This window comes from Mytilus edulis, unplaced genomic scaffold (assembly GCF_963676685.1).
Source record: "Mytilus edulis unplaced genomic scaffold, xbMytEdul2.2 SCAFFOLD_309, whole genome shotgun sequence".
In the NCBI taxonomy this organism is placed as follows: domain Eukaryota; kingdom Metazoa; phylum Mollusca; class Bivalvia; order Mytilida; family Mytilidae; genus Mytilus; species Mytilus edulis.
In genome coordinates this window covers 24,166-42,836 of record NW_027267181.1, presented here as the reverse complement: position 1 = coordinate 42,836, position 18,671 = coordinate 24,166, and the positions used below count along the sequence as shown (strand labels likewise).

At 32.9% G+C, this 18,671-nt stretch overlaps 2 protein-coding genes across 2 annotated transcripts; one reads left to right on the top strand and one right to left on the bottom strand.

Annotated features, from left to right (window-relative positions):
• Positions 1 to 3,757: 3,757 nt before the first annotated feature.
• On the bottom strand, positions 3,758 to 7,982 carry LOC139504956 (uncharacterized). The gene is made up of 4 exons (XM_071294831.1): positions 7,771 to 7,982; positions 5,361 to 5,585; positions 4,602 to 4,850; positions 3,758 to 4,040 (listed from the first exon to the last, which is right to left on the bottom strand). The coding sequence occupies exons 1-4, from the start codon at positions 7,795 to 7,797 to the stop codon at positions 3,777 to 3,779; spliced, it is 765 nt and encodes a 254-aa protein (XP_071150932.1). The 5' UTR covers positions 7,798 to 7,982; the 3' UTR covers positions 3,758 to 3,776.
• A 173-nt stretch (positions 7,983 to 8,155) lies between these two features.
• Positions 8,156 to 18,021, top strand: LOC139504957 (uncharacterized). Its single transcript, XM_071294832.1, has 12 exons — positions 8,156 to 8,489; positions 9,666 to 9,887; positions 10,843 to 10,932; positions 11,796 to 11,894; positions 12,426 to 12,720; positions 13,326 to 13,608; positions 14,028 to 14,264; positions 14,704 to 14,780; positions 15,139 to 15,243; positions 15,623 to 15,837; positions 16,348 to 16,512; positions 17,626 to 18,021. The coding sequence occupies exons 1-12, from the start codon at positions 8,290 to 8,292 to the stop codon at positions 17,933 to 17,935; spliced, it is 2,298 nt and encodes a 765-aa protein (XP_071150933.1). The 5' UTR covers positions 8,156 to 8,289; the 3' UTR covers positions 17,936 to 18,021.
• Positions 18,022 to 18,671: the final 650 nt, after the last annotated feature.

The following is an 18,671-nucleotide window of genomic DNA, read 5'->3' as shown; positions in this document are numbered from 1 at the left end:
ATGCCAAATTATAATATAAAATCCTGCTAAAAATGTTTATTTGACTTATTCGCATTCAAAAATATAAAGCGATACATTCTGAGGATATCATATAAAGCGCAATCTTTGGTTACAATGGCGAAGCTAATGGAGTACAAATTTAAGACCGCAACATGTCTAAGTGTCAAAATGTGTATATTTGGTTGCTAAGGACAGTAAACAATAAAATAAACATAAATTGCATTCCTAGCAGATTTTTTAACTTCAGAACTAAAACAAGAACATAAAAGACTAAAGATTTGTGGTCAATTTTATCTTAAAAAGTGCATTTCTGTGCTTTCTGGTGTGCCATAAGGTGAAATTTTTCCCCTCCTGCCTCAATTTTTATTATATTTTCTGTGTTCTACTAGCTGTTACGATGAAAATGGTACCTTAGTTTTTAAAATTGGTTCAGTAATAAAGATTTTATGAAGGTTAGCAGTTGATGTTGAAACGCGACAAAAAGTGATTTAAAAATAAATGCTGGATCATAGTGAAAAACTTCAAGTCTGTCTCATTTTTGGGTAAATTTCTAAAACTTTTCCCATTATCTTAATTTAAAATCATAAAATTACCTTAAAAGAGGACAAATTGTACAATTTTTAGGTATTTGAAAGCACTTATAGGTCAATTTTGCTGTAAATAGCATACCTAACCTTGGTTTAGAAGCTCTCAAGCAGGGTATAAATTTCTAGCAGTACTGGCATCATTAAATTTAATTAATGCCAAATTATAATATAAAATCCTGCTAAAAATGTTTATTTGACTTATTCGCATTCAAAAATATAAAGCGATACATTCTGAGGATATCATATAAAGCGCAATCTTTGGTTACAATGGCGAAGCTAATGGAGTACAAATTTAAGACCGCAACATGTCTAAGTGTCAAAATGTGTATATTTGGTTGCTAAGGACAGTAAACAATAAAATAAACATAAATTGCATTCCTAGCAGATTTTTTAACTTCAGAACTAAAACAAGAACATAAAAGACTAAAGATTTGTGGTCAATTTTATCTTAAAAAGTGCATTTCTGTGCTTTCTGGTGTGCCATAAGGGGCTTTCTGGGGGCTACTCATTCACTTAAGAGAATTGAAATAAACATTTCAAACTATTCAAAATATGAGAAAATAAATTCAAAACTTATCAAAATATGAAAAAAAATAAAAATAAGCGATTAGTAAAAAATGTTCCTGTGGCGATCCCCAGGAATGAACCTATTTGTTCCTCGGCAGGAATGAACCTATTTCCTGGGGTGATCCCTAGGAATGAACCTAGTTCCTGGGGCGATCCCCAGGAATGAACCTATTTTCCTCGACAGGAATGGACCTAATTCCTGAGGCGACCCCCAGGAATGAACCTAGTTCCTGGGGCGATCCCCAGGAATGAACCTATTTGTTCCTCGACAGGAATGAACCTAATTCCTGGGGCGATCCCCAGGAATGAACCTAATTGCTCCTGGGCGATCCCAGCGTAGTAAAAATACTACTTAAAATACAATTTGTTCCTCGACAGGAATTACCTATCTGATGTATTATTGAATTGGGGGAGTATGATTCCCCTGGAATTAAAAGCAAAGGCACATATCATTTCCATAAGAGTAGCCCCTAAACAAGAGATGAACAAATATATATATATATATTTAAACTAACAAACAAGATATATAAAAGAAAATATAACATGTCATATAGCAATTTCAAATCACTCTTTCTATAACTTCAATTTGTATAGATGATATATTTTAGACTTCGCAGGAATGCATTGCATGAAAACACTTTAGCTTGAATGAAAATATAACAAACTAAACAACTATATGAATATTCTAAACAGAAATAACAGAAATACCAAGAACTTGCAGTCAGAATTACACAATATTGATCTGACTGTAACTTAGAGTAACACCTTTAAATTTTAACATATTTTAATACATCCATATCATACCTATCACGTAAGCTAAATACCCAGTTAATGCACCGGTGTAGTTGGGGCTGGTGGGTGGGATAACTGATTGTAATTGCATCAAATACAACGATGCTTCCTCTCAATTCATCAACAATACTCTAACCCCCCTCTAGGGCACTATTCCTACTAAGCTAAAAATAGATATTATGTAATTTCCTAAGAATAGACTAGATACCTGCCTGCTGAAATCATTGATAACAGATACATTGTATTGTGTATAAACTATAATTTAATAAATCAAATTTCCTTTTATACACAACACAATTTAAGATTTATGTTTATTAATAAAATATCAAAAAATACTAAAACTACAACTAAATAAACTGTATCATAACAGTACATATCTTTCTACATTGTATGACAAACTATATAATACATTATTGGCTTTCTGGGGGCTACTCATTCACTTAAGAGAATTGAAATAAACATTTCAAACTATTCAAAATATGAGAAAATAAATTCAAAACTTATCAAAATATGAAAAAAATAAAAATAAGCGATTAGTAAAAAATGTTCCTGTGGCGATCCCCAGGAATGAACCTATTTGTTCCTCGGCAGGAATGAACCTATTTCCTGGGGTGATCCCTAGGAATGAACCTAGTTCCTGGGGCGATCCCCAGGAATGAACCTATTTTCCTCGACAGGAATGGACCTAATTCCTGAGGCGACCCCCAGGAATGAACCTAGTTCCTGGGGCGATCCCCAGGAATGAACCTATTTGTTCCTCGACAGGAATGAACCTAATTCCTGGGGCGATCCCCAGGAATGAACCTAATTGCTCCTGGGCGATCCCAGCGTAGTAAAAATACTACTTAAAATACAATTTGTTCCTCGACAGGAATTACCTATCTGATGTATTATTGAATTGGGGGAGTATGATTCCCCTGGAATTAAAAGCCAAATGAAATGAGTTCATAAAATGAAAGAATGAAAGCCCCCAAGAAATAATAATGCTAGCAAAAACAAATGTAAAAAAAAAAAAATTACATATATATAGATGCACCTGTGGTAGCACTACAAGACCAAAGCAAAATAATAATTGCGAGTGCCATTTCACAGTTCAACAACTTGCATCTATGGTAGTCAATCAACATCAAGACAAAATAAGATCATTGTAACATATATTTCATGGTTCACTGACTTAAAATTTCATAAGAAGATATGGTATGAAGGCCGATGAGACAACACTCCCTCGAAAACACCATATAGTTGAAGTAAGCAATTTAATGTTACAATACAGTCTTCAACACAGATCTTTGGCTCAAACCTAACATCAAGCTATAAAAGTCACAAAATAGATCCGTGTAAAACAATTCAAACAGGAAACCTGATTAAAATATACAAATCGAGAACGAAAACAATAACAAACAACAACCAATGAACAGTGTTAGTTCATCAGTATCGAGACTAAAATTAAATCGGTGTAATCTATATTTCATAGCACTGACTGACTATTTATTAAAAAAGAAGATGTGGTATGATTGCCAATGAGACAACTATCCACAAGAGACAAAAATGACACAGAAATTAACATTTATAGGTCACCGTACAGCCTTCAACAATGAGCAAAGCACATACAGCATAGTCAGCTATTAATGGCCCCAAATTGACAATGTAAAACAATTCAAACGAGAGAACTAACAGCCTCATTTACGTACAAAAAATGAATATGTTGTAATCTCAGGAAACTTTTCCCATTTGTAATTTTTTTATCTATGCTTTGTGCTATTGTTGATTCAGATCATTATTCTTCAGTTTGGTGTTCAAAAAATAAAACCTTTCATATTACTTTTTTATTTAGCCAAGTCTGCCACCAACAAAGCCAACATACTGCCCAGTTCCATCGGGATACTTGTCCCTTATTCTCCATACGCAACAGCTGGGTATAACCCTCCTATTGCCGGCCCCCAAATATCCATGTATCCATAGTATGTATTGTCTATAGGCAGCATGGCGATGACACCTGTTGTAGTTGTCATCTTCAGGCTGTGCCAGAAAATCATTCCGGTACCGGATTGCCAGCTCCAAAACAAGTTCATCTAGGACACATTGCTGGAAATCCTAGAAATAAAGAAGATTATTTATTATTTAATGTATTTTTCAAAAAATACAAATATTGTAGCATAAATATTATACCAATACAGTGTCAAATGAGAAATGTCAAACCAACTACAATGAAAGCTTTACAGCACAAGAAAAGAAAACGGGGAAAAAAATGTAAATCATATAATGCAGACAGATTGTGCAACAAGAACAGTATGACGACAGAGATGACACTAACAAAAAGAACAAGTGAAACTGCGAGCTACTGCTCACTGATGATACCCCCGCCGCAAGTGGATAATATTAATAGTGTAAAAATATGCAAGTGTTCGGTAAACAGGAAGTTGTCGAGTGATGAATCTGAAAACGCATCACATGGCATACCTGACTTATATAAATCCTGAAACCAAATTTCAGAAATCCTTGTATTGTAGTTCCTGAGAAAATGTGATGAAAATTTTCACAGATCCTAACAAGAGTAACATCAAGGTGCAACAGAAAAGGAAGCAAGCTATATTTTTCTCTATTAATTCTATTTTTTCTACAAGTCAAATTGTATTTATGTTACTGTAATCTTACCGGTAACCTTGAATGGCAGTTCACAGGCTGTCTTTTGCAACAGAGCCTCTCCTGCTGTGTTGGCATCTCTCTGCAATTAGAGCAGGAGCACCATGATGGCTGGTCTGGTTTTGGTGGTTCTGGTCCAGCTGGCTGCCCATTGCCAACATTTGAATTGTCCAGGATATTGAGTATGAAACTGGGCTGTGCCTTTGCAATTTGTTTGAGAATAATGCGCATGTCATCAACGGACATTGAATTGACTCTATTCTGAAAAAAAAGCGATTAAAATTGAAAGTAGTACAGTCCAATGTTACAACTATTGAGGGTCACTATTTACAGATGATCAGACTTTGCTGATTTACCTCCATGAAAGTTTAAGCCGACGAATCACCAAAAAATAATGTTTTTGTTTCAAAATCATATTAAACACAATGTTTTTTTCGAAAATTTAAATGGTAAATGATTAACGAGCGTACGTAAAATGTTTCCTGGAATCCATAAAGATGCGTGAAACTAAACACATACACAGAAACATCAATATAGGATTTTACAGATGTAATAATTATAGATTGTATGTTTCTGATCACTTTGAAAATAACTTTGATATGACTTTTTTTTCCTTACAATATAAATAAGAAGATGTGGTATGAGTGCCAGTGCACATTTCAAATCCAATTATTATAAGTAGGAGCTGAGAAAGCTACAGGACATTGGTAAGGCGGGCACAATAATTTGAAGATAAAGATTTTGGTACTATTTTCTGTTGCTGATCAATACCTCAAGTTGAGCTATCCTGTTTTCTCTATTGACCTCTTGGAGCTGGCCTCTGTTTCCCTGTCCTCTGCCTCTTCTGCTGCCTCTCGCCTGACCTCTACCTCTTCCACGTCCACGTCCACTGCCCCTTCCACGACCTCTCTTTGGTTTTCTCTCCATAGGCTGACCATTGTCAGAGCTAAGGTCAGATGTTGGCGACCTGCTCCTGTTACTTGATGCATCTGAAAACTGTAAATAAGATATTTTATTCCATATGTATCTTATATATAAGGACAAACAATATTTGGTCAAGACAAAAATTCAAGCGCCCCCCTTATTGTTTGTTTTGTTAATAAATATTTTGATCCTGAACTTTGATAAAATAAATAATTTGACCAGCAAGAGGATAAAAAATATTCTGACAGGATATTTACCATAAAAAATTGTGAAATTTGAAAAAAAAGGTTGTCGCACCACTTACCAAAACAAAAAATTCTGACCAGAAAAAAAAAACATCACCCCACCCCACCCCAAGTTAAATTGTCCGTCCCTTAAAGGGGCACTAGCTGTCAAATTCATTGTTACCGATTTGACTCAAATTCTCATATTTGGTTTATAACAATGTAAAACATTTATCCAAACTATCAAAAGTCTAAAATAAACAGTTTACAGAGCATGGGGTAGATAATATAAAGGTTCGTTTCGTGTGTATTTTAGTCCAGACGCCATCTAATTAACTATCGATTTGACCTCAGATGACCATATAAGCGATGTAAACAAAAATAAAGGTACGAATAGATTAAACCAACACGTGCAATTGCATTTTTATAGGTCTGTTTGATTTTATTTTATAGATTAAAAATAGATGTTTCTCATTGTTTTTAACCATATAAGAATGATTTTATGTGCATCGAATTAGTAATCAAATGATTTACCGTAGTTTCACTTTCATTGTTGACATTCTTTTTCTTTAAATAACCAGTACACGTACAATGCATGCGTTGTCAATCTCTAGCTAGGGGTTAACTTGAAGTTCACATGAATACCGGTTAGAATGATGATGACGTTTTCACTTGCAAGTGAATCAGTCAAAAATTATGTTTAATCGCTTATTTCAACAAAATTAAAGGAAATTGATTGCTAAAAGCAAATTATTATTTCATTATTCCAATTTGATTAATGATTGATCTAAAAAAAATCATACTTTATTTCTTTATATAAATCGTAGCTAGTGCCCCTTTAAGAGCATAAAGCTTAAAAACATATTCTGAACTGCCTTACCTAAAATATATGTATACCGGTAAGAAAAGTAAAAAAAAAAACAACAACAAAAAATTAAATCATGTTACAGAAAAAGTTTCTGTTGCTTTGCGACTTTTTCCAAATCATTTTTCAATAAGGTAAAAGCACAAAACTTGTAGAAAAATATGCTGAGCTGTCTAGCAAAACTCACATCTTCAGAAAAAGATATGAAATAAAACTATTTACTAGAATTGCAATAATGCATTGCATACATATGCTTACATTTTCCCTTTATATTTGTGACTACATTATGACCATTCTCATACTAAATATATATAAGAGAGCTACCATTTAATTTTAGTTTTGATTAAAAAAAAAAGCAGGATGAGAAGCTGGGCCCACAATAACAGGATAAACTTATAAAAAAAAGGCAGGACTAAATATAGTGAAAAAAAAAGCAGAACACAGGTACAGCTAAAATCATCCAGGATTTTTTATCCACAATATCTACCACACAAAAACACACACCCCTCCCTAAATTGAATTGATTTTCCCTTCTGTTAAACCTGGAGGATATAATACAGCCCATGAAACCTTTGTGGCTAGTGTCAAACTTGAGAGTCGACTAAGGAGGGTTCAGTGGCGGCCTGATTAGTTGTAAAATACAATGCATTCCTGTCACTTCTCTATCCGAACTTTAAGCTGGCAGTTACTAATACTACAAGGAGACCTATTCCATCATTTAAAGTGTCTCAATATAAGAGGGACCCGTGCCTTCTTGCTCCGAGGTACACAACTTGCTGTTTTTGCAAAACGGCAATTTGATATCTGTTTGTTTGCGTTCGTGTTGAAATTTTGTTTATCTGACACTTTTTGGCAACTCCTTTACCTATTCATTCAAATATAATAAATTGTAGATAATTTTTACATGTGACACGGTAGACTCCGACGAGAAGTTTAGATAAATTGATAGATTCTGTGTTCTATTTTCTTTTCCCCAATTGGGGCCCCTAGCAATGATTCTTCACGATTTTAACGTTTTCAGTCCAATTTTTGAATATATATCGAGGAAGTAAGGATGAAATATTACAACTGATATTCTTTTTTGATAAACAGTTAAAAGAATTTCTCTGTAAGGCACTTTAACGCTTGAAATTTAACTTCTTTCTGAACCAGTATAACGTGGACTTACCTCAGCATCCATCGTTGACGTCATCATTGTTTACGCTGGTGAAGATCGGCAATCATCGGAACAGTGCTTACGAAAGTTAATTAACCTCCATTGTTATGAAAAAACTCGTAGCAGATGGACTTGTTTTCTGGTTTGCATGCCATATAATCGCGATTTTCGTACTGAAACCGCCACGAATGGTTTAGTTTTTAGGGAATGTAAACATAACAAGTATATTTTTTAAGACATTTTTTTTACCCAAAACTCGTTTCATATTACTTAAGTAATCTGAAATGCCAAAATCGTTTTTTTTTAGTTTACTGAAATAATCGGATATAAGTAACCCTTTATCAATTATAAATTGAAAATATTTAACTTTTTTGAAAGATACGATGTTGTTTGTGAAAAAACGTCATTTTATTCTGTTTTCGATAACGCTTGCTTCCTGGACAACGATGCTAATCATATGCAATGACCCCAGATTTGCACTCAATCGGTAAACGTTATGCGCATGCTCGGTAATTATGGTTGCTGAAGAAAATGTCGGAAGCAAAGAAAATGAAACCGGGCCCTCAGCGTAAATTGAGTGATTCTGGCAGAAAAAGGAACAAAAAAGTGGTAAATGCAAAGTTAAACAAAAGTCGAATTTACATTGGCAATGAATATGATCGTTGGATGGAGATAAAGACCGCTCTACGTCTGGAAACGAACTCGGAAGTGGCAAAAATTCTTCTTGACAGGTAACTTAATTTTCTTTTTGATTTTGTATTCTATTTTTTGTTTAATTCATGATAAATATATTTTTCCTCACCTTAACTTTAGACAAGGTTCTCATTACATAGAAAATAAATATGTATTACCACATAAACCGTTGAGAAAACATCGTTTGACTGCATTGTGTAAACGGGTACATTTTTGGGGGCCCAATAAGGGGACAATACACAAGCAACTTCTATTTATGCTGAAAACCATGTTTTTAGTAAGAACAACAGCAGCACTGCATGCTTTATTGAATCAATAATGTTTTAAAGCTGCTTTCAATGTGATTGTCATAATTAAAATATTCATTTAAAAATGTAGCCATGTTTTGTTGAGGTAAAAAAATAATGGTTTTACTTGAATATTTGTTTTACAAACAATCATTAATTTGATTTAAGATTATATGCAATACTTTTTTATATTTCTTGTACTCCTATATTTGGTCTTCAGGCCACATGACTTTAATGGGGTTCTTGGTTGTATTTATTACAAAGCTGTCTAAAGATCTAGATAAAATGAACATGATTCTATTATCTAAAATAGTGTTGGCTGTATTTTTTTTCTGAGCTATTCAAAGTTTTATCTAAATTTTAAACAAACAGTTAAACTGTTAAATCCCAAAAAAGCATATTGTATAATCCAAAGGCAACAATAAAATGTTTCACTTTATACACGTGGAAAATTAATATAAAGCTGTAAGTTGTTTTTTTCATACTAAAACCTATAAAGTACATTTTTCATCTATATTTTAAAATTTACAAGAATCACAATATTTATATCTCCCCCTTAAAATTATACCCCCACTTTAAAAAAGGGGGGTATACTGTTTTACCTCTGTCTGTCCGTCAGTCAGTCCGTCCCATGAATATTTTTTTCGGATTCATCACTCGACAACTTCCTGTTTATCGAACACTTGCATATTTTTACACTATTTATATTATCCACTTGCGGCGGAGGTATCGTCAGTGAGCAGTAGCTCGCAGTTTCACTTGTTGAAAAAACATTAATTTTTACAAGGTTGTCTCCTGTCAATGCTTATTGGGGAAAATGACTTTTGTCGAAATAAAAATTTATGTTGAAGGTGATTTTGCCCAAATTATTTTTTTTGTCTCAGTGAATTTGATTAAACCAATTTTAATTTCAAATTTCGTTTACAGGTATGCAGTAACTGCAGCATTTTCAGAATCATTGCCAATCAGAACTCCTGCAACTGCATGTGCAACCCCCTCTGGAGCTGCACATGTTTCTACACCTGCCCAATGTGCAACCCCCTGTGGAGCTGCATATGTTTCTACACCTGCACATTCGGCTTGGAAAATGTTCAGTGCACATTTATCTGATGTTTCTGGGATGTCATCTGAACATGAACAGGTTGAAAGGTAAGATAAAAAAACTAATGTACAATGTAGATGTGCATATTGACAGGAAATTATGATTCAAATTTTTTTCTTATACAATTTTTTTTTCTTGCACATATTTTATTTCTCCATTGACAATGTAGGAACCTGGGGTGTGTGAGCGCACTCACTAAGGTTCTTTAATTTTATTGGTGTTTTTCAACAATAAATATTTTTATTGAAAAATTAGAAAATTTATCATTATGCTTCTGTTTGTTTTGATGGTTTAATTTGTTAACTAAAAATAATAAAATATGTTCCTACCTACAATGTACCTACCCATATATTTTTTCCTTAGGTAGGGGAACAGCAAACAAACTATTAGTTAGGACCAAAGTGTTACATTTGCTAACATTTTTCCTACTGTATGTTCCTAAGTCTGTTTCCAATCTCTAACTTTAAATGTCTCAATTAGATATTTTGAAACTTTCTGTTTCAGTACAATATTATGCAATGCTACAGTGTTTTATTTAAAGCCATAACCCATGCATCTTGATGAACCTTGTCCAGACATTTTTTTTGTCCTTAAAGATAGGTCTGATTCAATGATTCTAAATTTAGCAGATGATATAAAAAAGAAGATTTGGTATGATTGCCAATGAGACAACTATCCATCAAAGACCAAAATGACACAAACATTAACAACTATAGGTCACCGTACGGCCTTCAATAATGAGCAAAGCCCATACCGCATAGTCAGCTATAAAAGGCCCCGATAAGACAATGTAAAACAATTCAAACGACAAAAATAACGGCCTTATTTAAGTAAAAAAATGAACGAAACTCAAATATGTAACACATAAACAAACGACAACCACTGAATTACAGGCTCCTGACTTGGGACAAGCACATACATAAATAATGTGGCAGGGTGAGACATTTTATAGTTCCCTAGTGGCAAAAGTGTGTTATATATGTCTGTATATTATGATTTCAGGAGAGATGATCCATGCATGTCTGGCATTGAAGAAATGGGCCTAGAAAAATCAGCTTTACAGAAATCTTGTAGTTTTATAAATCCATTTAAGTAAGTTTGTATACAACATGTACAATGTACCTATAGAACTGTAAATACTACATTATTATACATTTAATGTTTTTTTCTAACTTTTTGTCGCACTAACTTTGCAAATAGATTTTACGTAAAAATGAGGCAAAAGACACACATTTTTTTATTTGATCATTAGGAAGAATAAGGTCAACAGTTCCTTAAAAGGTATCACTCATAGGCATTGAAATTCTAGTTTGATTCAAATTTTTGAGGTAGTTTTTGATGAAGTTGAAGTCCAATCAACTTGAAACTTAGTAAAATCAACTTGAAACTTAGTAAACATGTTCCCTACATGATCTTTCTAATTTTAATGCCAATTTAGAAATTTTATCCCATTTTCACGGTCCACTAAACATAGAAAATGATAGTACGGAAGGGACACATTCTTGTTATGATCTATAATGCCAATCAGCAGTTGCACCTGACATCAGTCTCTCATTATGAAAATGTACATGTAAATATAAAAAAGAAGATGTGGTATGATTGCGAATGAGACAACTCTCCACAAGAAACCCAAATGACACAGAAATTAACAAAATGTAAGTTCCTTCAATAGGCATTTAAGAGAATGTCAGTGGTAACGTTTCTACAATGTCAATGAATATACATGTACATGTACATGTCTGTTGTACCATGTTGTAGAAGAGTGTGAGCTGTTGTTTTTCTTGAAGAGTTTCATATACAATGTATGCCACAAAGAGTAAAAGGTTTTAAGTGTTTTCTGTTAGTACAAATGTAACAAATATTGATTTACAAGCATGAAATTCATAAATATATTTGAATGAAAGGGTTAGAAAGTATGAGATCAATCATCATCTAATATTGTCTTACATTTTCAGTCTGACTATGAACAATTCTGAAAAGAACTTTATTGGTGACTGGAATGAAGATGATGACTCAGCAAGTGATTATCAACCTAGTTTGGATGCCACTTTAAGGTAAGATGAATATGTTAGATTCTCTCCTCATTCATTTTAACAACAACCAAAAATATGTCATCCTCAGGTCACCTTAAGGTCTTCAACACACTTGAAACTCTTCAAGAAAACCAACAACTTGCAATGAGCTCTTTAAATTATTTTGCACATGTAAAATATGGACAAGTTTCAGAAAAAAAAGAGTTTTTGCCTCCCACACCACCATTTTGGAAAGGGAAGGATGAGATTCTTACGATTAAGCTATCACAGTTTTCTATAAGATAATATTGTCAAGTTCCAACAATATCTTGGTTCCCAAGACACATTTCATACTGCAAGGAAACAAAAATGTGTAAAATAATAAAAAGACATTTGGTTAAACGCTACAATGGATGGATAAAATAACTAAAAGTGGAAGGATAAAACATACCCACATTGTTCATTATATAAGATATATGACTATGCATTTCAAACCACAATTCTTTATTGGTTTTCAAACTGGATATGCTTTCAGTCACCAATTTTATATCTTAATGATAATCCATATTTCAGACAGGACCACAATATAAGAATGGACTTAGATTCTGATGATGAAGACATAGATATTGATATTGAAAAAGGAGACAGTATTGCTGATGAACCAGCAGTTGAACTAGGGCCAAACATTAGCAGAATAAAAACTGATAATGATTTAACTGCACTGCTTGAAGACAGAACATTTTTGGTTTTTTTAAACCAAATTTTGGTATTGGCAAAAATGAAAGTTGAAAACTGTGCAGTAGTGGGTTGCCATGAAGAAGTTGTTATTAGCACTGAAGTGATTTCATCTGCATTGTATTTAAAATGGGTATGTATTATTACAGTTTGTGCTAAAACTGTTCAAAATTACTTGAGTAAATTTCAAATTAAATTAATTTAGACATCAGCATCAAGCTAGTGGCACAGGCTGTACTGAGATAAAATATAATAATACTCAACTCAATACACATTCACACAAAAACAACACATACATGTTTAATTTTATTTTACATACAAAATATTTTTTTTATCAATGATTAAATTTAATATTGTTTATATAGGTAACTACAAAATGTATATCTACATAACCCATCTGAAAAGGTTCGTCACTCTTGTAAAATGTAGTTCACTAAATTTTAGTAAGTAACTTCTGGTTTTCATTTTAATCTTGTACTGTATTAAAGGGGACGAAACAGAACACTTTTTTGTGATATATGACAAAATTATATTTGTTTACAAATGCAAGAATATTTCATGATCCATAATCTAAATTGTAGAAAACAGTGCAGACTGTGTTGTTTACATAAATGACGTCAGAAATAAAATCCCCTAATATTGACAGCACAACCAACTTTGGACCCATTCCTTATTAGCTGGTATTTCTCATATTAAGATTAAACACATCAGTAATGTTCTATTTATTTTCTATTTCAGACTTGTAAAAATAACCACTTGGTAAACAAATGGTGCTCTCAGCCAGTATTGAATCGTAGGTTACACAGTGGAGACCTTCTTTTTTCATCAGCTCTATTGATATCAGGATGTAACTTCCAAAAGATTTCCCTGTTTGCAAGATTTTTAAAACTGGCAATTCCACTTTCTGTATCTTATCTAAAGATTCAGCGGACATATTTGGCTCCAACATTAGATGAGATCTGGGAGAAAGAACAGAATCAGGTTTTCCTTGAATTTAAAGACAAAGAACTTATTTTACTGGGTAACTTTTTACTTAAATAATAGTTTACTATGTTACTTTGGATTTGAGATTCAATATTTATCAATTCAAAGTAAATAATAAAGTAGAGGTATTTGTTTTTTGGCCATGGGTAAAAATCTCTGCTATATGTTTGCAAAGTTATTGCAACAATTGGATCTTATAACCAAATGAAAAGGGAGACTGTGAGGCATTTTTTTATGAACTACAATCTTAATGAAATTTTATCTCTCATTTCTTCAATGTGAACACATAACATGCGTCGGTCGTAGTGAAGTTATTAGCCTGGAACCTTTAATAAGTATTTCTAATATATTTTTAGGGATAATTTAACAAAACCCCATTAGGCATTTAGTGGTGATGTGTGGGTCTTTCAAACACATTCTTGTAAAATTATGTTTTTGATATTCAAATTATTTAAGGTGATGGAAGGATGGACAGTCCTGGCCATTGTGCCCAGTACTGCACCTACACATTTATGGAAATGGATACCAAAAAGATTGTATGCATAGTGACCATGGACAAACGGATGACCGATAAAAAAAGTACAAATCTGGAGAAGGCCTGTTTCCTGAAAGGTTTACTGTTTCTATTAGGAAAAGGATTGAAAATAGCTGAAATAGTCACTGATGCCCATGTCCAAGTGGAAGCATTAATGAGTAAGTTGTATAACGATTTCTTATATACAATGTATGCATAAGTTATAGTATAGTAAAAAATTGTAAAAAGTATTTACACCAGGAGTAATTGTTTCTTTTGTCAAAATATTGCACTAAGTATGTACACATTAAAATACAACTGAAGCAAAAAGTTTAAAAAAAAATGTACATTAATAAACGTCAGGTTTCAGTTGAGAACCCATGATTCTATGGTAAAGATTGTATCTGGTCTATATCAGTATATGTTGAGAACCGTTATTTTTTCAAACTAGTAGTTGACATACATTGATTGTGTCACAATGTATGTAATGTACGTCAAAGGTCAAGGTAAACAACTTCGGTTGGAGTTGAGTACCCTGCATCCATATGCTGAATAAAGTATGTTCAGTGCACTGCATGGATATTTAAAACTGTTTAATTATGTATAATCTTCTTTCAGGGAGAGAATTTCCAAATATCAAACATTCCTTTGATATTTGGCATGGGGCCAAAAATCTTGGAAAGAAGATCATAAAGGTAGGTATCAAAGAAACAGTTTAATTTATATACATGTACTAATATTATTCATTTTTGTTTGTCAATCAACTTATTTATCTAATCTGAAACTCAGCCTTAACAAGTGAATGAATTTTGAAAATAAACCCTCATGGAGTCATTATTAATTGAAATCATGATGCCATTTTGATTATTGATTGCATTGGTTTTTTTTATTTTCTACAAATACATCTTAAAATTTAGGTGGTATTATTTTTTTTATTTTGAATATTGAACAGTTATAATAAGCTTTAAAAATACATATTATCATGAATATACACAATAATCTTTTGTTCTACAAGAATCTGCTCTTTATTTTTATGTAACTTATTTTTAATAGGCTGGGCAGGAAAAGGAAAAGAAATGTCTACTGGAATGGACTAGAGATATTGTAAATCACTTTTGGTATTCTGCAGATGTATCAAAGTCTATTCAAGAATTCATGGTATGTTATGATATGGTAGTACATGTTCTTGTTTTGGATATGGTTATTGTTTGATCTGTTTATATTTTAGGATTAAATACCATCTCATCCAGTAAAATTCAGAATAGAAATCATTTTAAAAAGAAGCGACTAAAAATCAGTATTGAATGCTTTGAAGACATAAGAGACATGTATCAAAAAAAAAAAATTATGAATGAATATTTTATTCCAGGCTTGAAAAAATATCATTGTCTCATAGACGAAAATCTAAGTGTATCGTGTGAGAAAAACATTTTTGTTGTCCAGATATATTCTCATTTCCCTATTTCTTTGTAATTTGCACTATAAGGTTGTATTTCTAATTTGAATTTATTCCTCAATTGCTATTTTGAATTTACAGGGTGTGTGGTGTGGAATGATACACCATGTTGTTAACGAGCATGAATGGTCTATGTCTTACACTGACGATGGAACATATGCCTGTAAACATGGTCCGTTATGTGCAGAGAGGGAAAAGGGTTGGTTGAAAGCTGGTTCACCAGCTCATGATGCAGCCATTGGAATTGTGATGGACAAAAGATTCATTAAGAAAATTCCTTACTACTTAAACTGCAGGTATGATATAAGTTATCTATGTTCATATCCTAAGATATGGGTATTTTAATCACATAAAGTAACCAAGTAGTACATCTGAGGTGGGCCAAAGGTTGTACAAGGTATTGGAAGGGTGTAAAAATACCAATATTTACCAATATGTATGTAGATAACAATGGGAAATGGTTAGCGACATCCAGGAATATGTCTTAGCAACAAGCTGGGAATATAGGTTTTTTAACGACATGTCATTAGCCAATCAATACCCAATTTTACAGTCCATTGAACATGGAAAATGCAAGTCATGTGGGGCATCCGTGTACCTCGGACACATTTTTGTTTTTACTAATTTTCAACAAACTACACATTACGGCTCTTTGAAATATGGTATTAAGGTTTATATGAGCATGCTTTACTGTGCAGTATGTTTTCAATTTCGTTACTTAACTTCCTGTTTACCTTATAATTTAAATGGGGGTATCATTAGTGAGCAGTAGCTTACAGATTTACTTATTATTTACTTTTTTTCAGGAGCACAGCTGAATTGGAAAATTTCCAGAATTTGATCCTTAAATATGCTTCCAAGCGCCATTCATTTAATCCAGTTTCATACAGAGCTCGCAATCTGTTAGCAGCCCTGGATAATAATGCTCATTGCCAAAGGCAAATGATGGTCAACAAAGATGGAAGCACTAGGTAAACTATTATTGTTATTCCCCATCTACGATAGGAGTAGGGGCATTATGTTTTCTTGTCTGTGCGTCTGTTCCGCTTTAGGTCTGGTTAAGATTTTGGTCAAGGCAGTTTTTGATGAAGTTGAAGTCGAATCAACCTGAAACTTAGTACACATATTCCCAATGTTAAGAACTTTATCATTTAAATGCCAAATTAGATTTTTTACCCCAATTTCAAGATCCACTAAACAGAGTATATGATAGTGCGAGTGGGGCATCCATGTACAATGGACACATTCTTGTTTTTATTTGGAAAAAATATGGAATACTGTGAAGGTACTTTAATTTGTGGGTATCAATTTTCGTGGTTTAAGCAACATTTACATGTTCATGGAATTTTAAATTCGTTGATTTAATTTAAAAAAAATTAAAAACAAAGAAAAAATGAAAAATTGAAGCCATTAGAAGCGATGGATAAAATTGTTAACTGAGATAGAGTAATCAACAGATTAAAGATCATCAAAGGTGTTAATAAGGCCATAAACATGTCGCCTATAGAAAACAGTTACAAAAATCAAATAGTATAAACATATCTTGAATTGTAAATTGCATTTTCGTGGATATTTGATTTCGTGGTTATGCCAATATCTGCATACAAAGCATAATAGAAATTTTATGTTTCGTTCAACATTTAAATTCGTGGTTATCATGTACCCACGAAATCCACGAAAATTGGTATCCAACGAATATTAATGAATCCACAGTATTTGCTCTCTGACCACTCCGTGTATTGTAATATTCTCCGACAGATCGCCGATATTCAATATACTTTCTAGATTATAACAGTAGTCAAACCTACATGGGGATATTTCTATGTCTTGGTTTGAACAAATGTTGTTTTATTTCGTTGGACACTTAAATTCGTGGATAAAGTCATACACAAAAAACCACGAAAATTGCTACCCCACGAATAAAAGTACTTTCACAGTAGTACAATACTGTCAGCCTCCATAATATGTAGACTGCAACACAAACTTTTTTGGGAAGTCCGTAAATATTAGATCTGTTCGGTTGTCTATCACTTGGTACACTATTGAGTATTTTTATACATGTACATTAAAAAAAATTTTTTTAGGTATCAGAGATACTACAGCAAGACTGGTATTCAGTGGTCAGTGTATGCTAAAAGGGAGGACAAAGACTATCACCATGTCCCTACCATAATAAAAACCATAGTAGAAAACCGACTACAAGATCCTGTTGGGATGAACAGAAAAGTGCTACTAGATGTCAATGACCCAAGGAGAGTGTCAGCAGTACTTGCACCAACCTTGCCACCATCAACAGCTGATCTTGTCGCACAAAAAATATCAAGATTTAACAAGGAAGACCCAGAAAAAACTCTCGATTACAGTTGGACTGATGTCCATTTAAGTACCAGTTGATTATAATGTTTTATGCATTATGAATTGTTGAAGCATTTTAGAAAGTTTTTTATGTTCAGACAAAAATAAAATTGCCCAACATTTTATTCTAGATTAGCTCTTATTGATTTTGTACCTGTATTGTACAAATTAGAATAGACCTTGTACATGTTGTATGCTAATGATACTAATTCATTGTAATTTTGTACTAAATATTTGCCTGAAAGTTATATCCCAGGGTGCTATACCATGTAAAGTGATATTATTGTCATTGATCATGAACTTCCTGTTAAACCTTGTCATTTCTCGGCGACATGTGTTTTCAATGAAAACTCACAAACATTTTTTTTTTTACTTGTTTGCTGTTTTTTCAAAAAGTCATATGGAATAGGTGAAATATATTTGGTTTATGCAAGGTGTAGATTTTTTGTCTGGTTAGTAATATCTGACCTTTACATTATTTGCATAATTCATTGGTCAATGATAAATTTCTCTGATTTGGTCTGTGGTTCCAATTCTATAAGGATAGTATGACTACTGGCACATTTAATTTATTAAATAATTGAAAAATGTGTGTGTCTTTCTGGGAGGTGTCCGTTGATCTTGACCTTATTTTCATGGTTCTTTGGTCAACGTTCAATTATATTGATGTGTGTGTTAGAGCAATGAAATCTTATATATAGATGCACCTGTGGTAGCACTACAAGACCAAAGCAAAATAATAATTGCGAGTGCCATTTCACAGTTCAACAACTTG